At 41.7% G+C, this 25,053-nt stretch overlaps 4 protein-coding genes across 5 annotated transcripts in view; 1 reads left to right on the forward strand and 3 right to left on the reverse strand.

The window, feature by feature from the left end:
* The window catches only part of LOC117574897 (ras-like protein family member 10B), a 50,330-nt gene extending 46,186 nt beyond the window's left edge, over positions 1-4,144 (forward strand). The window contains 2 exon segments of the mRNA XM_052006813.1: positions 445-512; positions 624-4,144. Of these exon segments, the coding sequence (XP_051862773.1) occupies positions 445-512; positions 624-768 (213 nt within the window). The 3' untranslated portion in view covers positions 769-4,144.
* Positions 4,145-4,894: 750 nt separating this feature from the next.
* On the reverse strand, positions 4,895-11,319 carry LOC117574129 (eukaryotic translation initiation factor 2-alpha kinase). Of its 2 annotated transcripts, none has more exons than XM_034257786.2 (4): positions 10,799-11,319; positions 8,040-8,796; positions 6,801-7,982; positions 4,895-6,735 (listed from the first exon to the last, which is right to left on the reverse strand). In XM_034257786.2, the coding sequence occupies exons 1-4, from the start codon at positions 10,993-10,995 to the stop codon at positions 5,386-5,388; spliced, it is 3,486 nt and encodes a 1,161-aa protein (XP_034113677.2). In that variant the 5' UTR covers positions 10,996-11,319; the 3' UTR covers positions 4,895-5,385. The 2 variants fall into 2 exon arrangements, with proteins under 2 accessions (XP_034113677.2, XP_034113678.2); XM_034257787.2 differs by lacking the exon at positions 10,799-11,319 and adding an exon at positions 10,378-10,505.
* A 982-nt stretch (positions 11,320-12,301) lies between these two features.
* LOC117576399 (protein RER1) lies at positions 12,302-13,982 on the reverse strand. The gene is made up of 2 exons (XM_034261114.2): positions 13,356-13,982; positions 12,302-13,292 (listed from the first exon to the last, which is right to left on the reverse strand). The coding sequence occupies exons 1-2, from the start codon at positions 13,440-13,442 to the stop codon at positions 12,744-12,746; spliced, it is 636 nt and encodes a 211-aa protein (XP_034117005.1). The 5' UTR covers positions 13,443-13,982; the 3' UTR covers positions 12,302-12,743.
* Positions 13,983-14,124: 142 nt separating this feature from the next.
* LOC117576398 (E3 SUMO-protein ligase RanBP2) lies at positions 14,125-24,902 on the reverse strand. Its single transcript, XM_052006816.1, has 7 exons — positions 24,559-24,902; positions 21,313-24,163; positions 16,948-19,829; positions 16,629-16,853; positions 15,750-16,566; positions 14,642-15,373; positions 14,125-14,567 (listed from the first exon to the last, which is right to left on the reverse strand). The coding sequence occupies exons 1-7, from the start codon at positions 24,628-24,630 to the stop codon at positions 14,236-14,238; spliced, it is 7,911 nt and encodes a 2,636-aa protein (XP_051862776.1). The 5' UTR covers positions 24,631-24,902; the 3' UTR covers positions 14,125-14,235.
* Between the last annotated feature and the right edge of the window lie 151 nt (positions 24,903-25,053).

A 25,053-nucleotide genomic window follows, 5' to 3' on the forward strand; every position in this document is an offset into this window, starting at 1 on the left:
AAATTTAAGAGTTGAAATACTTACCGTGAAATATTTCAATAAATTTAAAATTTAAAAAATTGATAATTTTTGGAGCAGTTAACTTTAATATGCAGTGATTTATTGAGGCTCTAAAGCAACTAATACTATTTATTTTATTTATTATTAAATCTTGTATTTAACTAATAGTATATTTCTTTACATATTCATGAACAAAATTTGACAGACAGCGATAAATGAGAATGAATTTATTAGGTACAAAAATTTAGTATGAAATAAAAAAAAGTAAACATAATTAGTTTATTCAAAAAATGCAAGCGCAAACAAAATTAATTGCTTAAATTTGGAATTTTAGCAGTGTAAAGCAAAACTCGTTTTGATTGAAATGCAATTGTGTGCAATAATGCAATGCGATAATTGATTCCACTAAATAAATAATCGCTTTTTCCGTTTGCTGTCGTGCAGGAACTCAAGGACATTTCCACGCTTGTGCGTAAACATTGGCGTTGTGGATATGTGGAGTGCTCGGCGCAGTGAGTAGCAACGATTATGCAAACATACATACATACATACATACATACATACAAATACATATGTATTTGGGAGTGACTATCGATATTATCGTTTCACATTCGCATTTGCAGATACAACTATAAAATCGGAGACGTTTTTCGTGAGCTAATGGGATGCAGTAGCGGAGGCGTCACTGGGACGACGGGTGGAGGAGGTCTCGTTGGCACTGAGTTCTCACAATCAACTAGGAATAAAGGACGCTGTACAATACTCTAGCAAATGCTGCATAAGTTTTTAAAGCAAACATTTTGATCTCTCGCGCGCAGACAGCAGAAGCAGAAGAAGAAGAAGAAGACGATGGGGAGCATCGCTGGCAAACATTTTCAGTTGTTCAGTTGTTCAGCTGTTGAACTGGGACAATGGGGCGTATGCGTATTCTCCATAGAAAATAACAACGGCAACAATGTTGTATCCCCTGCGAACGCTTGCTGATGCATATTTTAGCATATACTTGTACTTATAAGTATACATGCATACACACATACACACAACACACACGTACATACATACTATTACATATTATATTTAGTAGTCGACACACTTTGCTGGTTGGCTCTCAGACCTTTTATCTACTACCGCTCGCTGCTTCTTATTCTCACTCGCATTCGCATTCTCATTCTCTATTCGCCTTCGTCTCCATCTTTGTCTCCCTTGTTGGTCATTTTCGTTTGCTGCTTTTGTTTGGCATTATTAGAACATTTAGCTCGTCGCTTTCTTTGAGCCATTGCACAGCAGACGACACACACAGCTGCAACATTTTTTGGCTAGCAGCTAACTTTTTATGTATTCGCATTCGCATTTGCAATTCAATGCCTCAAAAAGCTGCTCAACGCTGCAGCTATGAATATGCAAAGACAACAGCAAGTTAAATGAAGAAAATGCATAAGACATTTTCAACAATGCTGCCAATGGAACATTTTTAATTTTTTTTCTATTTACATTTGTCGTTTTTCGAGTTCGTTTTCGTTTTTTATTTGTAAGTAATAGGCAATTAATCCCACCATAATTTACAATACATTTTATGAATGAACAAATAAACTTGTTATTAACAAACATAGAGAAACAAAAACCAAATTCCATTAGTATTTACGGTATAACGGTACTTATACGGTAGCTATCTTTAAGAGATAATCTAGATATATATACATACATATATAAAAGATTCATTAACGTTGTGATCATTTCAAGAATTAGTTGTTAAGCAGGTGTGACGCAATCGGATCGCCAGTTGAGGTCAAGTAAAATTATATAGCCCTTTAATGGTTACGAAGTATATGATACCTATTTTTAAGCTTAGCCAGAAAGAAGATAGAAGGGCTCGACAAATAAACGACAACTAATGAGTAATGCAATGATGCTGTGGAAATTGTTTAAACGCAGCAATCCATTCAAGAAAAACTGCCCAAAAGCCTGAATTATCAACTAAATAATACTTTGGAAGAACGTTGAAACTTTAATTTCTTTTTAATCGTAGGCCACAATAGAAAATTCTTAGATAACAAACTGGAATTGTTGCTTTTAAACAATTTCTATGCCATACAAATCGGGATAACGAATATATTGCATTAAATAAAGCCTTAAAACAATGCAACCCCAGATGTTATTCATAATAATTAAAATGAAAATGGATTAACATTATAGTTAAGAGAATTATTTGAGTAAGCGCACAAAAATAAAAACAATTGTGTTATTATTTTTAGTGTTCTTTGAAAATATTGAACAAACAAATACAACAAAAATACTTTTTATCCAAATTCGGATTTGCATAATTTGTAGAGTTGAAGAAAAACACCTAGACTAGAGACTAGATCATTAGATATGTGACATACAGACAGATATGTTTCCATAGTAAAATGCTGACGTACACACTTTAAATAGAACTTAACAATACTTTTACACTATTTTCACAACAAAAACAACAACAACAACAAATCTACGTAACTCTATACCGAACTCTTTCTTTACCTCAAACAACACTCGAAAGATAAGCAATCAAGTCTGACTTTGTACATAGAGATTTCAAGAACTTTACTAAACTGCAAAGCTCTAAAAATAAACACGTATGTATAATCAACAAGAACAACAGCAACAACAACAGCAATATGTGTATATTTATGAACAAGAAAATCATCATAAACATTCCTAGACATACATATGCTATAGACAACTGGGCTGACTGCCAATATTCAAGTTGAGTGCTCAGATTAGGTCTCGCGGTTAATCAAACTAATTAAATCGGCATTCATTACAATTTCTCAAGTGGAAACGTAAATTTTTGGAATTTATTAAAGGGTAAATAAAATGCATAGGCAATAATAATAATTCAATTAAAAATCGCAAGAATATTTAATATACACATTATACATACAAAAATATATATTGTTGAACATAACATTAAATATCAAATTGTAGCCATGGGGCTTTGATAACAATATACTTAATCATAATAATAATAAAGACGGAAATATAAATATAGAAATTTTAGAAATGTGCAGCCAAATTTGTTGACTTGTTGATGAAGTGTGTTCATTAGATTCAAAAAAAAAAAAAACAACAAAAAACAAAAGATGAAATTTCATAATTCAAAAACAAAAGCAAATTAACTCTCAAAATGCTGAAAGTCTTATTTCCATTGTTCACAAGTAAAAACTAGAATACGCTGACATCGCGATGTATGAAAGCATACATTAATACATACATACATTCGTACATTCTTACATACACACACACATATATGCTGTATTTGTATTGTATATATGTATTAGAGACTACGTGTATATGTGTTTTGTTCGAGTTTTCTTTTATGATTTTGAACATTTACGGATTCGTCAAAATGGCTGTTAATTTTTGGAAAAAAGAAAAGAATAATTAAATAATGCTAAATGCTCAAAACAATACACAATAAAAAAAAACACAAAATAAATTAAACGAAACACAAAATTTGCTGTTGAATTATATTTAAGCAACGCGTTGCCTGCAACAGTAAAACTAAAATAAATAATATATTTGTAGTTATGTATTTGAAAAGTAAACAAAAGTATTTATAAATCAAATGCAATATGCTTCAACCGCTTATTGTTTGTTCATCGCGTTACAACAACAAAAATGGGATTATTCAAAACATTAAGATAAAGTAACAGCAATTAACCTTAAGAACGTACTTATTATAGTATAAATACATAAATATACATACATAATATAGATGATCTCTTTTTTTAAAATGAAAAGCAAACAGCGCAAGTGCAATAGTGAAAAGAACATATTAAGTATACGTACAGATGTACTTATTATTGATATTGACATGAGCTACCCCACATTAAAATGAGAACAAAACAACACCGCAACTAACTATTAAGCAATGCAAAACGAAGCCTCAACATTAATGAAATCATTATACTAGTACTTATACTAATTAGTGTATGTACTCATATAACATTATTGTGCCACATATGTATATTGTGTACGAACATTGGGCAATCTGTTTGCGCAATCCAACACACAAAAGTATGTAACGACTAATCCGTTAGCCATGTAGAGAATGTTTTTGGAAAACCCGCAAGCAACAGTAATAAATGAAAATAATAGAATAAAGTGATACAACAAAAATCTTTCTTTGACTTCATTAACAATTGAACGGCAAGCGTAAGTATTTTTCTTTGCGAAAAATAACGAACGAAATATTTTAAAAATAAATTAAAAAACTATAAAAAGTGTTGGACTTAAATAAAAATTCATTATATTAGATATTTTAATTTATTTACTTTATTTTACAGCAAACGTGAATACAAAGAAAAATATAAAATAAACAAATACAAATTTAGTGATTTATTTTATAACCAATCCGCAAAAACTCTATCGCAAGACTCTTGAGATTCGACGAACATAATAGTACATCGAAATACCAAATACAGCCTTCGGCATATTTCAGTATTTTTGGTACATTAATTGAAAATGGGCAGCCTGTATCTTTATTTTTTAATAGCTAAAAAATACTAAAGATAATCCTATTATTATTTTTATTTTTTAATTTTACACAATTTTAACCAAACTATAAAATACAACTTTTAATTAATATAAAAATAATCATTAATTCCAGTCTGTGAATTTTATATTACACAAAAATTCAAAATTTCTCGACACAACAACTTGCGCTCAGTACTTTGAAAGCGTGCTAATCCTAATCTTGTGAAACAATAAAAAAGAAATCTGCCATCTAATTTCGATGTTTGTTTAATCATAAACATTAGCGAGTAGAAATTGCACTTCGTCCAGAAAGACGTAGAACAATAATAAGCTGATAAGCATTTTGCAAGCCAGTGAAGAAAACGCATATATATTTTTTCGACATTTTAGATTTTTATTTCGCTTAGACTAAAAACAAAAATTGTATAGGATAGAGCTTCCAACGTTATTTAAAAATAAGCACAATCAAATTTCGGCAAATAAATCTTTTCATATATTAAATTAATCATTTTTTTTGTTTTAGAGTACATTAATGTACATATGTAACGTATGTACATGTCATAGCATTTAGGCGTATAATTATATCATTTCTACAATTAAGTCTTTTCAACAAAACAATGCTTTTATTTTGTTTACAGCAGCGTCGCACACGATTTAAAACGTAGTCTATAGTCTATATAACTTAAACATAAGAATGTTGTAATGAATAAAATGATAAACTAAGAATTAGCTGAAAAGCTCATCAGGATCAGAGCAGATGGGACATAGCCAAGGGTGCCATGAGTAATAATTGCAGTTCATTGAATTAAACAGAATCAAAACCTATTACGATATGCCAAATTGATGTCGGTCGAATGAAGCATTTCACTATCACTGCGGCTGTTCGCTACTGCTGCTGAAGGTGCGACTGCGGCTCAAGCGTCGCGTGGCCGCCGCCATAGCCGCCAGTTCGCTGTGTCCATCGATCAGGTGGTCAGGTAGTTTCAGGATCTCGTGCAGTTGCTGCTTCAACTGTTTGGTCTGCGGCCTCTGTGATGGTTGTGGGGAAAGCATTCGATGCAACAACTCGTATTGCTCCGGATACTGAGTGCCAAAGTCGGCCGGATACTGGCCATCTCTCAAGGCCCGGAGCGTTTTGATGCGCTCCATTTCGGTGCAGAAGTAAACATGCAGTTCGAAAAAGATTAGGCCTAGCGAGTAAATGTCCACTTTGTAGTCGTAATGCTGACCTCGCAATTGCTCCGGGGACATATACAAATGTGTGCCCACCTGTTGCGTGTGGCGCACACTGGAAGGCAGTCCGGGATGATCGCCGCTTTCGCCGGGGGTGTTGGGTATATCCACAGTATCGGTGACGAGTCCAAAGTCACCAATCTTAATTTGGCCATCCTGTGAGAAGAATATGTTGCTGGGCTTCAGGTCGCGATGTATCAGGCCCTTGAGATGCACATAGTCCACGGCATCCACGATCTGGTGAAATATGTGTGCAATGTGCGAAGCACGCGCATCCGTGCGATTGTCGCGCAACCAATCACGCAAACTCTCTTTGCGACACAGCTGCATCTGTATATAGAGGTAGACCTTGTTGGGCTTAACAGCTAATCCGTTTTGAATTGCGGCACTTGGCATGGCTGGTGGTTGGCTATTAATTGGTTGATTGTGAGTGTAGGGCAGGGCCAATGTCAAAGGTTTGCGACGCGGCGCCGCATCCGCCGAATCGTCATCCGAGTCGGTGCTATTGCTTTTGGAGCGAATTGATTCGATTTGAAATGAATTGGATAGTTGATGGTGTTGCGAGTAATTGATGTTCTTCAAATCAAACGAGGCAGAATGTATATCGATAGACACGGAGTTACGTTGCTTTGAGCGCTGCGCATCATTCTGCGGTGTGTGTGACTCTCCCTCTTCCGTATCGTCCTCTTTGGCGTGCAAGGCAGCCGACTGGGATTCACTGCGAAACTGAATAAACGATTCATCGTCGTCGTCATCATCGTAGTTATTCAATGCCTTATTATCGTGACCGTAACTATTGGCGGTGCTGTTGGCTGTATCCGAGACCCAAGACAACAACTGATGACGCTTATTCTGTGTGTGCTCCAGCATCGATGGAAGCGTGCTGCCATCGGGCGTTTCAATCTGGATCGATGTGGAGAGTTCATGCGCCAGCAGCTTGCGATCCTCCTCTTCCTGCCAACCCACAGGCGGTGTCTCTACCCATGACTACAATACACAATTATGACATATTAAATAAAAGCATACTGCTTCAAATGATTTTGGATTCTTACATGAAAATAGCGCACAATATTGTGATGCTCGCAACTGGCCAAGGTTCTCGCCTCTCGCAGCACACGTTGCCGCGACGACTCCTTGTTGGGCAGCGTAATGCGTTTGATGGCATATCGATTCTCGTCGAGCTTATTCTTGGCCTCGAAGACAACGCCAAAGCCGCCACGGCCAAGGCACTGCATCAGGTCGAAGTCCGTTTGGAAGCGCGAGGTAAAGTGTTCGCCAGAATGCGTCGTCGATTCCGAAATTGAGCGCTTAGTATTGGCGCTGCCTGAGCCTAGTGCAGGGGAAAAAGCCAAACGATTGCCGCGTAGCTGATGATGAGCCGATGACATTGGCACAACAGGACCCAGCAGCGCTTGCGTGGATGCTTCCGTTGCCTCGATGGCCGTTTGGACTGGAACATGCCGCTCAATGACTAGGTACTCGCGCTCCACCCGCTGATTGCGATGACCCATGAACATGTTCAGCAGTACGGCCGAAGTAAACGCAATAACCACAATTTCCTTCCACCAGAACCAGAGCGAAAGTATGACAACTTTGACGGGTGCATCGATGTCATCCAAGCTGAAGCTAAGATCATCATTAATGCTATGATTCCCACCAGCTGCTGTCTCGTTGCCGTCGGCAGCTGATTCAATGGCAGGCACATCGCTGGGCGTTTCATTGGCACCGCATTCCCTGCCACCCCCTGATTGCTGCCACTTTGGATCTGTGTAGAAGTAGAAGCCGTTGCCATTCACAAACTCCGAAGCATTAAGCACCGATTGTGCCGCTATAGCAACGTTCTGATCATCATATGGCACTAGTTGACTATTTCCCTCATCATTTTCGCCAATCACCACGGGATCCCGATCGCCTTGGAATATCACCAATGAATTGCTGCTGGCTGCAACTGGTCGCCAGGGTATTTTGGGCATGAGATTTGTGTCACCGCTCAGCTGCAGAAATTGCTGTGTCTTATCCATGATCTCTTGGCGCAGACGTATTGATTCCTGTATATACAATTGCTTATCGTACATGCCCAGATAGATGGAGGGTGCACTTATTGGCTGTTTGGGCTGCTCCCCGGGTTGCAGATCATCCTGCTCCCACAGCCACTGCGCCGAGCTGAACAGATCAATGGACTGCAGCTGATCGGCTTCGTTTGTATGCCAAGCGCTGACAATCGGATGGTTAAACTGCAAGGCACGAACAATTAATAATCATAAGATATTTTAATGTTTTCACCCACTCACCGTGTGCTTCCAGAGCATGAGGTGTGGTTCGCTCTTGCTGAAGGCACAGATAATACCCTCGGGCACTATAACCCTAATGTCCACATCCAGCACAGCCAATTCGATGTCGCTCCGCGGCTGTAACTGACAGTCGGCAGCACGCATCACATCCAACTCGTGCTGTCCCACGCTAAAGTTCCAGCGCTCGACGCCTGTGCGCGATTCCACGGCACGCACTGTTTGCGTCTGGCGTCGCACGACAATCACATCGTCCACCAGAGAATCATGTGGCAGAATGTAACCATCTTTGTCCCTCAATTGCTCGTCGTCGTCGTGCTCCTGCTGCTGCTGTTGTTGCTCGTCTGTATCAAGTTCCTCGATTGTATCTTTAATGGCGCCATCGCGATCACTTGTGGCATTTATGCAACCATTGATGGAGCATTCGTAAAGCAGTTGCCCTGTGCGCACAGAAACACCATAGTTGCGAGTCTCCTTGCCGCCCGATATCACCAGATCGTCACTAAATTTGGCACTCGAGCTAAGCAAATGCTCGGCTGTTATTGGTATCGGATCGATGGAGTCGCCATCAAACTTGTAGATGCCGCCGCTTAGTGATGGAATCATGCGCACAAACTGTCCGTTACTGGTCAGCTCCAGGCGATGAATGCTCGACGAGATGAGTGGCCCGGGTCCAGTTTCAATGCTCCAGCGCATCTTGCCCGAATTGGCAATGTCCAAGGCGCTGAGACGTCCATCTAGTGTCGTTACGTATAGCAACCTGTGCGAAATATATAAAACAACAAAAAAGGGGGTGTGTCAATCAGGCTCAGCACAAATCAATGCAAGAAATCAGGTTAGACACAACACCATAACCATGACCATGATCAATAATACTTCGCTTATCAGTGAATGCCGTCGACATAGTCTTCACGTCATTCGATTGCTGGAGTAGACGACGCTAATGAACTACAACAAGAACTATATTTAGTTGAATGCATCATCACAACACACGAAACACTATCAACATTTACGACCCTCTGCGTTGTCAGCGGCTTAATTGTGACCCAGCATATAATTTTCACAATTTCTTATGATAATTTCTCAGCCCAAAAAAATTAACAGAGATATGACGAGTTTATTAATAAACCCGAATAAATTTGCTTATTCATAGAACAAGGTTTAGCATATACGTATCAATCACGATTTTTGGAATTAATAAAAAAAATTAGAGAGCTAAATTAGAAGATATCTCATATCATATTTTGATTATTTTTCTTTTTGTCCTTGTAGTCAAAAGGGGCTGGTGTGCAAACTTAAACAGGTACGAAAATTACGTTGGAGTGTTCTTGACTGACAGATAGGAGTTTTAGAGCTGTCCTGCAACTCAGCAAAAAAAAATTTTAATTCTAAAAAAATTTAAAACTTTCAGAACTTAGATTTAATTTGTATGATTTATTGAATGTATATATAATTAAATCTGAAATTTAATTGTTCCGATTTTATGACATTATATGTAATGAAAAAATTCATTTTGAAAAACTATTCCATGGACCTAACTTAGCAAAAAAAAGGGTTTTTATTATACAGCAATTTTTAGTCAATTTAACTAAATACGGGTATCATAAAAAAATTTTTTTTTTAGTTTTACAATATAGAAATATATATGTACATTAAATATGGTAATGCATTCAAAAAATTGTTTTATTAACATTTACAAAAGTTATTCGAAAGCAACTGTTTTTAAGCTTTCATCGTGTAAAATGAGACTCATTACAAACCAGTGACACGCACATAAGCACAAACTCAAAAGCAGCGACGCAACTGCGACGCAAACGGCGCACCAATGATAAAAGCACACATCAGTGCTGCAACTATCGACGGCAGCTGGCAGTGGGAAAGAGAGAAGATCTCGGAGGTAAGCAAGTAAGCATTAACAGCTGATTTCGCTGCCTTATGCAAGAAAAAAAAAACGCGCGCAAGTTCAGAGACAAGTAAATAATCAACAAGTTGTTCGGCCTCTCACACCAAACAAACAAAACACACACACACTCATCAACAGCAACATCTGTGCATATACGTGTGTAAGTGTGCCGGTTGAAGATGGCGCCGAAGCAAACCAACGACCCAGAAGCGAAGAAGACCAAAGCAGAAATGCCAAGAATGGTGAAATTCGAAATTGGTTTAAATAATACAAAAAGTATCATGGAAAACCTAAATATAAATATGTTTGTAGTTAAGCCAAACGAATTTGAAATTCAAATAGAATTTTTACGCATTCGCCTGATATGTGATTATTTGTTGTTATTGGTTCATTCAATTGTCTACAGACATGGAAAAAGTTTGCACATGACTCACTCACCGTTTCTGTTTTTTTGATAAGCGCGAACAAGTTTCAGTTTTCAGTTTATACTTGGCACCTTTAGGCATTCTTCTTCTTATTCTGCACTCTGCGTTAATAACACATTTGGCAAAAAGAAAAGTAGTTTCAAACAATACACTTGGAAATTTCAAAGATTGATCGATTTATATAATTCACACAATAAAAAATTTCAGAATTGTGCTTATATCACACATTAAAACACTTTGAAAACTTCCCAACAGCACTATTTAATTAAAGCTAACTATTTGTTTAACTGGCTTTGTGTGTTTTCAATTGCATTCAATTATTGGAAGCGAACTTTCTAGAACACTTTTCACACGTGCAATACTATTGCATACACACACACATGCATATTGCTTGAAAGTGGGAATGAACCAATGCTTCTTCTTCCTAGACTTACCTACGTCCTATGCGTCGCTCCTGCTGATCCACACAATAAGGAATGGCTGCTGGGGGAACAGCATGCTGTAGATTTGACGACTCGCTTGTGGATTCCGTTTGTGCAGCCGCCACAGCCACAATGGATGTGATCATAGTATAAAGGATTAGGTGACGGCGACTTAATTTGATGCCTTTCAAATCATTTTTTATGCCCATTATACGTGCGTGACGTATGTATGAAGTTTTGTTTTGTGTGCTTATTTACGAGAGGCGGCAGCGCGGGGGAATGTTTTAATTAGCTATTAATTATTGGTTTTAGTGACCACGACGTCGGCGGCGGCCGCGACGACGGCGCTGGAAAGTTTATTTTGGTAACAACAGCAGCAGCAGGAGCGCCCATCAATACTAAGGCACATTGCTGCATTACTTGGAACACAAAGACAAAATAAGAACGCGATTTATACAAATTGCAATAAGAAATTTTCTTTAGGACTATCACAACACACTGCGTGGTACAAATTTCGCAACAGCGGTGTAAATATTGCTAGTAGTGTGACTGCGTGTTTTATGACAAAGAAAATACTAATCAACCCAAAAAATAAATACCATTTTAGTTTGAAGAAATACCGCTTAATCTTTGGTAATTTTCAATTGATTTTTTAAGATACATTATTTTGGAATGACACATTACTAAGATTAATCATTATTTAGATATGTACCGTAAACACAGAATACATTTTTGTCGGGTGCCATAATAGAATTTTACAAAATTTCCCAACTGGTAGATATGGTATATTAGTATAAGCCATTGTTAGAGACAAGTTGTTAAAAACATCATTTTATTTCAATGTTTAAAAAAAATAATTGCACAAAAACTATAAAAATTGTCATTAATGCGACTACTCGATATTATCTCGATATGTCGTTTTGAATTCCTAAATATACCTAAAATGTACTTTCCGGTATTTTATACAATTTCAAACAATCACAGGGGCGCTTCTGACTCACAGTCTGGCAACGTCAAATCGGTTAGATTGGCGCAAAAATTAAAGTTGCTTAAAAAACATGACGAAATAACCGAATACGATTTCAGTCAGCGATGCAATATCAAATTTCATAAGAAAATGCTGTGTTTCATTTGTTTTTTTTTTTACTTTATTCATACGATGCACCCAGTTTAGACCTTCTTAAGTTTGTTTTTCATTTTAACATTTTGTATAGTTAACGCTAACAAAATATACATATACATATTAATAAAATATATATACATATATAATGCAAAATATATTTAGCATCTAGCCAAGGTATGTTGTAATCGAAAAATATTTGTTAGAATCGTCAATAAATCTACTTTTTGGATTAAAGAAAACATTAAATTATGTTTACAAACATACGCTTCTTGGTTTTTAAGGTAGTACGATAAATGTAAATTAAATTAATTATTTGCAAAACTAAAACTTGAACTGTTTCTTATTGTTGTTTTCATTTGTATGTAGTTGTAGTAGAGGAATTACAAATAAATTGCATGTTAAAATAATAAATATATAATTAAACAATAAAACAATGCTTTGCACAAAACGCCGCACGACAACTCAATAAACTCAATAGTCCGTAGTGTTAAATCAAAATATAAACAAAACCGTATGCGATGCTGTCGAATGTAATGAATGAATATCAAAACTAAAACAAAATAAATGATGTTGTGATTACATGAATTTGCTTGGGTTTGTTGTTGTTGGTGTTGTTGTAGTTACTCTGATTTAACTTGCTAGTTAGTAATCCTCAATTGCTATAATCTGCGGTGGTTTTGGGTTGCCGACAGTTGTTGTTGTCGTCCCCGCTGCTGCCAATGATCCCGCTGCTGAGTTATCGATAGTTGCAGTCGCAGTCGTTGCTGACGTCGTCGTCGGCGCTGCTGCTGCTGTTGTTGTCGCTTGTGTGTCCGGCGTCTGTGCGGCTAATTGTCACTTTGAATTACCAGCGCCACCGCCAACATTGCTGGAAGCGCCCGCAGGTTGATTGACACGCTGATAGCGGGGCTTATTGCGTGTGAATGGCAAATACTTGTACTTGATCATATGTTTGATCTGTCGCTTCATTGTGATGCAGAACAGTGTGATAAAGTACATGACCAGTATGGGCCAAAATACGGGCACATTGAAGAAGTCAAAGAACGTGCAGAATAATCCAATCGCTGTGCTCTTCGCTACTGACAGCCAGAACTTGAATTCGGGCAGCCGACGGATGAATGGACGAAACTCCTCATTGCTATGCGTCGGTAAATTGGGTCCCTCGTCCTCGTCGTCCACCGCATAAGGATCGAATTCGGGATCGATTTTTGGCGTAAGAAATGCAATAAACAGATTCAGGTGATAGATGCCCAGAGCGTAGCAGACAATGTACCAGCCCTGATAGATGAAGATGCGCAAAACGAAGAGAAACAACAGAAAGCCGGCAAATACCCAACGCATTCGTGTATGCGGCGTGGAGCGATCAAGTGTAGATTGGTATGTCTGTAAGTCAATGAAATCGATCAGCAATGCTATTGAAATGCATTTGCAATCTTAATCGCTCACCTGTGATAAACGCAGAAAGAACTTTTTAACGCCACCTCCGCCACTCGACGACGACGTCGACGCGGTGCCGCTGTCTTCGTTCATCATTGTTGTTGTTGGTACAGCGTGTCTAAACTAAGCGCCTCTGCAATCCCTCCAATAACCCCACAAACCAATAAACCGCTCTTTCGTCGTTTCTCTCTCTATCTCTCTTTCGTTCTTGTTGCTGCGCTCTGCTGCTGTTGTTGTTTTGTGACTATGACTGTTGCTGTTCTTGAAATGTCGTCGTCAGCTATTGATTTAGATGTAAATAACAGAAGCAAACACAAAATGGGCAAGAAGCACACGTTGAACGTTAAAATTATTTCATTGCCTTGTTGATTGGTCAGACGTTCTCCACCGCCTGATCGACCTTCTTCCTCTTGCTCATAGAAAATGCTCGTTTCGCTTCGTGTCGACTGTGTATTTCAAATAGCAACGCCTACTTCTGTCCGCTATTATTCGCGCTGTAGTGTTTGAACAAGTGTCCCGTTGCTCGTAAATATTAACTGACTAATAATTTAGATTATATTTATTGTGTCGGCATCGGTAATTTATTGTTCTTTTTTCACGCACAGTTCACCACGTCATTATGTCAAATAAGGTGAACCCTCTCTCTCGCTCGCTCTCGCCGAGCATCTGTCAAAGTAGTGTGTTGCAAAGCGCAAAATTACAGTGTTGAAAAACATTGTGGGGTTAACAGCAGTGATGCACAAATAATCGAAAACAATATTTAACAGGTCGATAAGAATTGTATTTTTTTGTTTACTATTAACGGCAAGTTACCGAGTAGAAATCATATCCATATTTATTTCATGTGAATTTTATACAACAAAAAATACATTAACGTTTAGCTTTCATCTTAGTGTGTATCATCATTTCCAGTTTCGCCATCTGACTCCGATTGTTTGTCTTCTTTGGCATCCCTTATGCAGGCCCTAATAATTCCAAGGAAACTGCTGGCAATTTCTTCCTTTTTAAAGCGATTGGCAAGCCGCTCGAGCTCTCCTTTCTCATCCTCCGCATAGTTAAGCCCACCATAGGCAAGACTTTTCTTCGAATCCTGCATATAGTCAATCGTAAAACTCGCACCGACCGGCATGTTGAGCACCAGTTTGTGGACTTGCTCTCGTCGCATTATTAAGCGTACTTTGTTTGTTGTTTTATGCTTTAGAATCTTTACTTCGCCTACACCTAAAATATGCATTTGAAAAGTAAAGAACATTAGATTCATAACACGGATTTAATGGGTTTGCTAATAGACTAACCTCGCTCCTTCCATAACTTATTTGCCGCATCGTAGCGATAAAGCATTGTTCGCTGGCAAAACAATTGGTTCTCGTCTTCCTCGCCAGTGCTGACGACAATCTCGTCGGGCAGAGCAATGATGGGTTCATAGTGTGGATCATAATTCTCATCGTTGGTGGTATCGCCTGTATTTGAGGAGTCAGCTTCTCCATCATTTTGCGATTGTATGGACGTCGAAGGATTCTTAAAGTGCTTAAAATCATTCTGATGTGTCAGACCATAGAAGCCACCAGTTTCAGACTTTTGGAAACCAATCGGTTGACTGCCACTGCCTCCTTTGGCTGCCAAACTGGCAAAATCCACACCTCCCCGCGATGCTATCTCCAAGAAATTTGGCGTCGACGGCGCCTCCTTCAGTGTATTATCTTTGTTGTTAGTTTCTTGTTTTTTGGGTTCTGTGTCTGCCGTGGTAGCGGCACCCTTTGCCGCCAAGCCGCCGAATGAGAAACTGTTGCTAGTGTTACTACCAAAGGTGTTATTGCTCGTCAATATTGAAGAACCAAAGATAGACTTGACGCCCTCATCTGGTTTGGCGGTAACTGCAGTCGGTGGATTTACTGGGTTGCCAAATATCGATACTTTTGGGGAATCGGACGATTTGTCGGCTGCAATGGAGCCGCCAAATATTGACCCCTGCGGCTTGGCAGGATTGCTGCTGCCACTGAATAGCGACTGGCCGAAGACTGATTTGTCTGTAAAATGATTATTCATAGTTAGAAGATATAAACGAACGGGTTAGTAAAACTGTAGTATAGACGGAAGTTAGTAATTCTGTACTGAAATACACTATTTTAAAATGTTTTCAAGAACTTGTCACTTTTCATTAAATTCACAAAAAATAAAGTTCATAATAAAAGCAAAATTATCATTGAAAACCAGTTTAAATCTTATTTTCAAATCAAAAATCCCAAATTTCTTTAGATCGATCGATATCGCTTAATGATATAACTTTTGAAATATTATTTTAGTTTGCCTTCTTTGCTGTGTAAATTTGTAAATTTTTGCAAGTTTCTAAGATTTGACGTTGCTTCCTAAGATTGCAGCCCTCTAAGCTAAATGTTCACTTACCAGAGTGACCAAAAAGAAAGCCACCTTTTGGTGGTTCTTCTGGCTTGGAGAAGGAGCCAACTGTGGCCGTTGAGTTGGCTGAGACAGCAGTGCTGAAGCCACCAAAGCTGCCGAAATTACTGTTTGTGGTGTTGGCCTCTAATGTGCTGGCCTTAAGCAAAGTTCGATTGGGTGGTGCCAATATGCCCTGTGCTTTTGGTGGTGGCAACTTTAGGGCGGGCAACGTTAACGGCAACGACTTGACAACGTCCTTATTCTCGGTCGGCACAGTTGCTGTCCAGACAAATTTGTCCTCATCGCAGCCACGGCACCCACTGCATTTCGTTTCAGCCACGAGGAATTCGGGATTAAGTTGCAGCTTATCCGCCAGCGTCTGGATCTCATTTGAAATGCCAGCGGATGTGCTGGAACTTGGCTGTTGGGGACTCTGAATATCAACGGGCTGCGCAACGGCGGTGCCATCGAGAGCGCTGTTCACTGCACTGAGGAAAGCCTGCACAATCTCGGCGGTTTTGAAGCGCAAGGCGAAACGTTCCAAGACGGATTCCCCTTCGCTGAAATCAAAAGCGGCAAACAGCAGGGATTTTTCGTCTTTGGGCTTGTAGACAACGCTTGCATTAAGCACATGATTTAGGCAGAGCTTCAACACTTGCTCGCGACGCATAACCACACGTAAATTCTTTGTCTCCTTGTGGCGCAGAATCTTCACGAGACCCAAGCCGCGTTCCTTCCATTCCGTATTGTCGGCCAGCCGATAAAGCTTAGCGCGCTGCGAGTAGAGCACCTCCTCATCCTCCTCGCCCGTTTTGACATCAATCTGCAATAAATTTCAGATGTTAAATGCGCATTCGTAATTCGGGTTGTTTATCAAAATTTTACCTTATCCGGCAGGGGAATGACGGGTGCAAAATAAGCACCATTCTCCTCCTCCTCGACGTGGCTGTCATCGTCATCGCCAGCACCGCCACCTGGACTCTTGGGCTGCACTGGCTGCGCTTTGGGCATGCTAAAGCTGAATGTGTTCGAGGTCAAACTGGCTGCAGGTGTTGTCGACGCATTAAAGTTGAAGCTGCTGGAACCAAAGATTGGGGCATCGCCTTTTTCCTTGGTTTCATTGATTTTAAAGTTGAATGTCTCGCTGCCAATAGCTGGAGTTAGGAGCAACAATTGGAGCTGTAGTTGGTGCAACAACAGGAGCTGCAGTGGTGGCTGCAGCTGGTGCTCCAAAACCAAATGAAAACTTAGTTGTGGGTGCTGGGAATGTAATGCCTCCGCTGGTGTCCAATGTATTCTCCTTCTTGGGGACAGTGTCGTCTTTGGGCGCCTGGCAAGCCAAACAGTAAAGCTGGCCACCATCGTTGTTGGTATAGCAATCTTTACAGGACCAGCTGCCGGCCTTTGGCTTGAATAAATCACCAAAATTGGATAAAGGTGCTGCACTTGCTGCTGGCGGGACTACTGGGGCAAAGCTAACCGCTGGCTTAGCATTGTTGTTGGCCACTGGGGGCTCGACTTTCTTCTCCGCTGCTGGAGCTCCGAAAGTAAATCCACCTCCTCCTACAGTTGAGCTGTTGGTTGTAGCTGCTGTTGCTGCTGGGAATCCAAAACTGAATTTGCCAGCGCTGCTGCTCAGATTCAAGGCACCGCTTTGATCCAGCGTGGCTGCCTTGGGTGGAACTGTTGCATCCTTGGGCGCCTCACAGGCCAGGCAATAGAGCTGCGTGGCTGTATTATTGGTGTAGCAACCTTCGCAGGTCCAGCTGCCTGCCTTGGGCTTGAAGGCATCGCCAAAGCCCTTCGTAACCGGTTTTTCCTCAGGCTTATCCTTGTTGTTTTCCGGTTTTGTCACCTCCTTGGAGTTTTGCGACATCGCCGCTTGAGCCTTGAGCACCGTATCATAGAACTGCTTGCATGTCGCGGCGGTCTTGAAGCGCACACACAGCATCTCCAGCGACAGCTCCTCATCGGCAAAATCTTGGCCAGCCCATGTGAGCGAAGTCTCCGAGTTTTTGGCATAGGTGAAGACAGTGGTGGGCAACAGACGCTGATTGCAGCACAGCTTAAAGATCTGCTCGCGACGCATCAGCAGACGCACCTGAGTAGGATCGTCTTTCTGTTGCAGCACCTTCATCACTCCCAGTCCGCGCTCCTTCCACTCGTTGTTCTCCTTGTCGAAGCGCAACAGTTTGGCGCGATACTCGAACAGCACCACTTCATTCTCCTCACCCGTGACAACCTTCACCAGCTCGGGCAACGGTATGACTGGCTCGAAGTGTGCGGTGGGCACATACTCCTCCACAGCCTCAGCTTCGGCTTCAGCTGCTTTCACTGCTGCTGTCTGTGATTGCAAGGTGCTATCGGCGATGTTGCTGCTGCTCAGATTGCTGCCAAAGTTGAAGGCTGTGGTGTAACCAGCATTGCTGGTGTTCGTGCTGGTGTCCGGAGCTTGCAGACTGCCAAAGGACAAGTTCGGCTTGGCAGCGTTGCCAATGCCGCCAAAGCTAAAGTTGGCAAACGGTGCAGTTGACACTTTGCTGCTTGTAGTTGTTGTTGTTGCTGTTGTTGAGCTGCTGCTGCTGCTCGAGGAGCCAATGGTCAAATTGCCAAAAAGCGACTTGGACACCAAAGAGGCGGCGGCATCGTTGTTGTTGTTTGTGCCAGCCACAATGCTCTTCGGCGGGTCTATGCTCTTCTGTTGCGTATTTGGTGCTGGCGTGCTCGTCACAAAACCGAGACTTGGCTTGACAGGCACGGTCAACTTGGCCTCCGCTGTCTTGGCATTTTTCGCAGCCTCCTCGAATGCAGCCTTGAAACGCTGAGCAGTCTCGGGCAACTTGAAGCGCACTAGGAATTTCTCCAGCTGCAATTTCTCGTCGGCAAAATCGTTGGCACCCCACAAAAAGGATTTACCCTCCTTGTCCTGTTCTGGTGTAGTCAATTGCATGGTTGCCGTAATTTTGTGATTGGCACAAATCTTGTGCGTCTGTTCGCGACGCATCAGAATACGTGTGCTGCCGGTGGCCTGGTTCTTCAATATCTTGATTTCACCAATGCCACGCTCCTTCCACTCGTGATCCACATGACGAAACAGTTTGGCGCGATGACTGAAGCTCACCACCTCATCCTCCTCGCCAGTGCGCACTTCCACCTCGTCGGGCAGCGGTATAATGCCTTGGAAATCGGGACGTGGATCATAATCTAGTTCAGCGGATGCATCCTGTCCAGCACTCTGATTGTGATCGCTCTCGTTGTGCACACTGGTGGACGCTGCAGCTGCTGCCTCGGCAGCAAGTTCCTTTTGCTTCTCTGCTGCCGCCTGCGCCACTTGTGTCTTGAACGAGAATGTGGAGTTGGAGCTCGTGGTGCCGAAGCCCTGGAAGATGCTGCTCGTATCATTAGCCACCTTGTTGTTGTTTTTTAGACTGAATTTAAAGTCGTTGCTGGCCAAAACTGGCTGCGGCGGTTCTGCAGGCTGTACCAGACTGGGTTTAATGTGCTGCGCTGGAATGGTGACGCTCAACGTGGGCTGGGCAGCAGCCACTGCTGGCTTGGGCAGCGGATCGGAGCTGGTGATGACCACATTGGCGGGTGGCTCCTTTTCAACCGGCTGATTGTTGAGCGCGCGATTGAAGATCGCTGGCGGTGGCGCAACCGCAGTTGGTGGCACAATTGGTGGTGCAACGATTGGAGCTGCCACTGCAGCAGGAGCCGAAGCCGGAGCAGCAACTACAGCTGGAGGTGGCACTGTGATGGGCTTGTGAGCCACCAAAGGTGTCTGTTGAATCGCAGCGGGCAGTTGCGGCGGAACCTGGGGCACAACCGGAGCTGGCGTCGTCTGAATGGGCGACGGAACAAAAGGCGAACCATTGAAGAAGTTGGCGCCAGGATTTAGCTGCAAGTTGGATTGCGCTGGAGGCTGGTTGATGGACATTATTGGTGGCTGGGGCTGCGACACTTGTGGCATCACGAGACTCGGTGGTGGCACCGTCATGCCATAATTGAGGCCATCCATAAATGGTGCGGTGCCTGCGTTGGGGAACATGTTAGGGGGCATGTTATAATTGCCAGCTCCACGTTGTCCTATACAAACAGAAAACATTTACTTTAATTGAAGTACTCATATTATGGAATTAAAACTACTATTGCCTAAATTTCTTAGCAATTTTAAGGGCTATCCATTTTCAATTAAATCATACATACATATATATACCGCAAAAATACTAGAATATACCAACGGCTATATTTGGTACATTTATTTAATACTACATTTAAAATATACCATAGTACAAAATATACCAGATTGTCAGCCGAATCATATCGAAAGTAGACATTTTTTCCCATACATTTCTTAAATTACTTCTAAAATTTTTATCTGTTCAAAATTTTGGAAATTTTGCCAAATTTATCGAGAGTGCCAAATTCGTTTTAGCTTCAAAATTGCTATTTATTTTTTTTTTTTTTGATTTGTTGGGGCGGGAGTGGGCGTGGCATAAATTTAAAACAAACTTGATTTGTGTGCAAAAATAAAAAGTCTTATTTCTTATAGTCTCTGAGACGGACATCGGCTGTTGACGTTTATGAAGAATGTATATAATTTAAGGGGTCGGAGATGACTCCTTCTGCCTATTACACACATTTTATACAGTCACAAAGTTAAAAAGTTAAAGTTGATTTTAAAATCAATCACTGATCAAACCAAATTGCTTTCTCATAATACAGTAAAGATTTTACAAATACTTTTTTTAAATGCTCTTCATTTGTTGACCGACTGAATTGTAGCTCACAGTCAAAAATGTAAATGCTTGGAGACTGTCATTTTTACAGGACACACATTATTCAACTTGCTCCATGCTTAAGTTGAGCATAAGTTTAAGGTTCTCAGATTTTGTTAGCTTTAAATTCACTACAATTATTAAAGATTTCCAAATGATTGACGATTCTCAAAATTGTAATTTTTCGCTATTTAGTTTTTAATTTTAATTGACTAATAAATTCTTAAACCCCTCCTGAGCGATTCCCAAATTGTTAACTTGGCATGAGTAAGGTTCGAGAGACCTTCTGCCGCTTAAATACGTTTTCTGTTAGCAAAAAGTTAATATATTAAAATTAAATTTGAGTAAAGATGATTAAACACAGCTACTATAAATAATCGACTATTATACAGAAGTTATGTTATACGAAAATTGAATATTAAATGCATTCGTCTATATCTTGGAAATATATTTATGATCTGACCGTTAAGAAATTTCGACAATAATTTGAAATTATCTCTTTCTACAACCCCTTTTTACGTAATACAAAATTAGACTAGGAACCTTAAGGGAAAATAATATTTTTCCATTTTTATAATGTATGATTCTACTTTATGGGATCCTAAATTTGTTAAATTTTGGTTTGGACAAAAGTCCCTTGAAAAAGTGAAAAAGAAAATTCGAGTTCTATAATATAAATTCTTTCTGCACTCTCATTAGATAGAGCCAACTTATACTGTAATCCATTCTAAGCAGCACTCTATAATTTAATGCTAAAATACAAATAAGTAATAACAGATTACTGTTCTTACCGTAGAAGTTGGGTGCTTGAGGATTGCGCATGAACTGCGCTTGGCTCGCATAATAGTTGTACATCTGGTTCTGGTTGAACAAGGGATTGGGCGGAATGGCCGCTGCAGCTGGTGAATAGAAGCGATCGTTCATAAAATTCGTCTGCTGTGCATCCTCCATGTTGAAGAATTCCTCCAGCCCGAGAGCAGCTGCAGCATCCACATCACGAGTGGGCGTATCACGACTGGCAGTGCTGCCAATTTTTAGCTTCTTGAGCAACTCTTCGATGGAGCTCAACTTGTCGGTCAGCCCTTTGATGTCTTGTCGCAAACCGTCGATGCCAACGCCAACGTCCTCCTTGAGCACACATAACTGTTTGCTCATCTGCTTGACGGCCTGGTCCAGCTCATTATTGAAGCTCTGCTGCTGCAATTGCAGCTGCTGCTGTTGGAGTTGCTGCTCATGGCGCTTTGATCGATTTAATGTGACCGCTGCCGCAGCGTAGTAATCATCCTCGGCATCCTCGTAGGTGCTGGAATTATTGTGGCGATCGTTCGACGTAAAACTCTCGTCGCCAACCATGAGCGATTTGAGTTCACGCTGCACCACAGCTTGCAGCGGATGATCCGCTTGATTGGCCAACAATTGTGTCGCCTGACGCAAACATTCGCCACGACGCTCCTGAAAGTTTTGGCGGGAGATGCGTGATGCACGATTCGAGTCGGCCATTTGGCGATAGGCTTCGGCTTGCAAGTAAATCGCTGTGGGTAGCTGTAGGCCACGAATCTCGGTCAGGAATTCCTCATAGAGACCATTGTTGAAGAGGCGACTGCTCAAATAGCTCACAGCATCCTCTGCCAGCTGCTGCGTCTGCAGCCAAATGTCGCTGGCCTGAATCTGTTCGTATTTAAAGTATCTGTAGAATGGCTCGAGCTGCTGATGACTGTGACGACGCATCATATTGATGCCAAGCTTGTTAAGTGCCTCGATGCGTGCATCCATTTTGTTGGTATCGGCGCGACTAGCTAGCAACTTGGCCACCTGAAAGACGGCAATGATCTCGGCCTGGGGGCCGGCAACGCCGCGTAACGCTTCAATGCCGCGCTTAAGTTTCTCGCGCTGTTCCATGCGATTGCTGGCCTCACTCAGCTGCGAGTTCAACTGCAAACGTTGGACAATGCTCCACCAGTTGCATTGCTCTGGGGTGACCAGTTCATCGCGTCCCATCAGATTGGCATATGGCAACATATGTGGTCTGGCTGTGGCCTTAACATTGCCGGCATGAAGGCTGGCGTAGGTTTCGTGCAGCACTTGCAACTTGCGCTGCGCCTGCAACACAACGAAGTAGAGAAAGACCTCTACGTCCACTTGGCACAGCGAATCAATGCCGCAATAGGTCAAACCAAGTTTGCACTCGTGTCGCAAATTCTTGAGGAAACGCACACGCGGCGCCTCCGCCAAATTGTCGCCACACAGCGCCAAATACACATGCAACTCCAGCGTGTGGGGCTCCAGCAATAAAGCCTCATGCTCATAGCCCTCGATCTCGGCAATTGATGGACATTCGTACAGCGGCTGCTGTAGTCGTTGATTGCGCACCAGAAACGATGTTGACTCCTTCAGCTTGTGCTCTGCATGCGTGTAGAGCTGTTGGTACAGCTGCGAGCGCCACTGATTGTCCGCACAGTATTGCCGGGCCGCCGCAAGCAGATCATCGATACCGGACCAAAGCCCGGGCGTTGCTTGTTGCTGCTGGTGCTTTTCCTTCCACAGCTCGGCGTCCTGGGGCTTCTGGAGACAACCGTAGAGTGTGCGTCCCAACTGCGCGCAACGAAAGGCGCTCTGACAACGCCACAGTTGCAACAGCTTCAGCTGTTCGGCGCTGCAATGACGCTCCCAATAGGCATCCTTGTCCTTGTGCTGCGCGTTCACTTGATAGCCCAGCAGCAACAGCGGCAATGCCGAACGCACTGTTTGCGACCACTTGTTCTTCTTACCCAGCAACTCGCGTTTGAACAGCAACGAGGCGGCATGCAACAGCAGCTGTCCGGCATAATGATCCAGACAGCATTGATGGAACTCTCGACTATCGTTGGCCGTCAACTGCTCGACAAGCAGACTGAACTTGTGTATGCTCTGATCCAGTTTAAAGAGCTGACCAATACTCTCCGACAGACTGCTGGTGGCCTCCGACTGCAGACTGAGCTGAATGAGGCGATCCAGGGTGAGCAGCATTAACTGCCAATAGGACCAATCTCTGGCGCTCTCTTTGCTCTGTTCGCGCCTTTGCAGCGCCTTCCAAACTACATCATACCAATCGCTAGCTTCACACTGAGCCGGCTTGGCGAATTCCACTTTGTGGGCATAGTTGAAGGCCTCGTCGTAGCGTTTTGTCTCCAACAAATGACGCAACAGACGCACATGCAACTTCATGTCGTGGGGACGCTGCAGTAGCTCCTTTTGGATGAGCATTTCAATGGAGTTCTCCTGCTCCGCACCATCGATTTTACCCTCGGCACGCAGACGCAATGTAAAGAGCCCCTCACTGTCTTTCAGATCATCGACTGTGCTGCTCTGCTCTAGCCAATAGGCGGCTCTTTCGGCGGTGCAGAGGGCGGTGTTCTTGCACAGCAATTCGCAAGCATCCTTGATGACTTCCGGTTGTTTGGGAAACAGCTGAACCGAACGTTGATAGTGCTCCAAAGCTTTGGCATTATCCGGCTTTGCGAGAAGTCGATAGCATTTGGCTAAGAGAGCGTGTACGCTGGCCTCCTCATTGATCTTGAGGTAGGGAATCAAGTAGTCGATGGCCTTGCCATATTCGTGTATCTTCGTGTACAGCCGTGCTATGGAAAACCCTTTAATATCGCGCTGCATGCAAAAAAGAAATGGAAATAAGTATCAAACATAACCTCAAAGAAAAGCACAACATTTGCAGACATTGTTTATACTAAATAATGCACTGCACGCAATTAGTCAAAACATTGCATTGCGAGTTGTTGTACCAAAGCAACAACAACAGTAACAACAAAAAGCGCGCATTTGTTTTATCTTCTAGCGGCTTCTTTATATACACGCCAGAAAGACGCCGACTCACACATACACACACACACACCAAGGCGCAATGCACTCATACAGCTCTTTTGCTCACTCACACACACACACACTTGAATGGCGGGCGACCATTTATTTCGCAAGCGTCGCTGAAAAATTTCGATGCACGTTCGAGGAGATCGGGATGCATGCAATATTCGCATAATGCTTACCTCAGGTCCAGGCGGCAATTTACTTAATATTTTGTGGACATGCTCGTCCACTTGCTTGCGATTTGTAAACATATTTAATTAAGTGTCACTTTATGTTTTTAGTTCTTTTGCAAAATTATTCAACTTTTTCTTGGTGCAGAAATGTGATTCTGTTGTCTTTTTCTTGCGACACTGAAAATGATTTTACACGTCTTCACATACGTCGCGTAAAAATGTTTGCTAGCTGAATTATCAGTTAATTCAAATTCCGTACGTGAATCTCGACTTTTAATAATGGAATTATACTTTTCTCGCCTACTAACACCAAGAATAACTTTTTTAGCGCGCACACGGCGCTGAAATCTATGAGTAAGTGTGACCGCTTCTTCAAATTAAAAGTGCACTTACTTTAATTCGAAAATATACCACTTTCGCATTTAAAGGTAACGGTAGTATATTAATTGGCAAATTTTGTGCAATCTGGTCGGTACAATTTTTAATTGGTATTGTATTCGT

This window comes from Drosophila albomicans, chromosome 2R (assembly GCF_009650485.2).
Source record: "Drosophila albomicans strain 15112-1751.03 chromosome 2R, ASM965048v2, whole genome shotgun sequence".
Classification (NCBI taxonomy): domain Eukaryota; kingdom Metazoa; phylum Arthropoda; class Insecta; order Diptera; family Drosophilidae; genus Drosophila; species Drosophila albomicans.

Bases quoted from the DNA above. Each gene is read 5' to 3' on its own strand.
- LOC117576398 (XM_052006816.1), bottom strand. From the start codon at position 24,630: ATGTTTACAAATCGCAAGCAAGTGGACGAGCATGTCCACAAAATATTA. The intron at 16,567-16,628 runs GTAAAATTTTGA...AATTTATTGCAG, and splicing joins TCATTCCCCTGCCGGATAAG to ATTGATGTCAAAACGGGCGA. The intron at 15,374-15,749 runs GTAAGTGAACAT...ATCATTTTACAG, and splicing joins CTTTCTTTTTGGTCACTCTG to ACAAATCAGTCTTCGGCCAG.
- LOC117576399 (XM_034261114.2), bottom strand. From the start codon at position 13,442: ATGATGAACGAAGACAGCGGCACCGCGTCGACGTCGTCGTCGAGTGGC. The intron at 13,293-13,355 runs GTGAGCGATTAA...ATTGACTTACAG, and splicing joins TCTTTCTGCGTTTATCACAG to ACATACCAATCTACACTTGA.
- LOC117574129 (XM_034257786.2), bottom strand. From the start codon at position 10,995: ATGGGCATAAAAAATGATTTGAAAGGCATCAAATTAAGTCGCCGTCAC. The intron at 8,797-10,798 runs GTAAGTCTAGGA...TATTTCGCACAG, and splicing joins GAGCGACGCATAGGACGTAG to GTTGCTATACGTAACGACAC. The intron at 6,736-6,800 runs GTAAGAATCCAA...TGTGTATTGTAG, and splicing joins ATATTGTGCGCTATTTTCAT to TCATGGGTAGAGACACCGCC.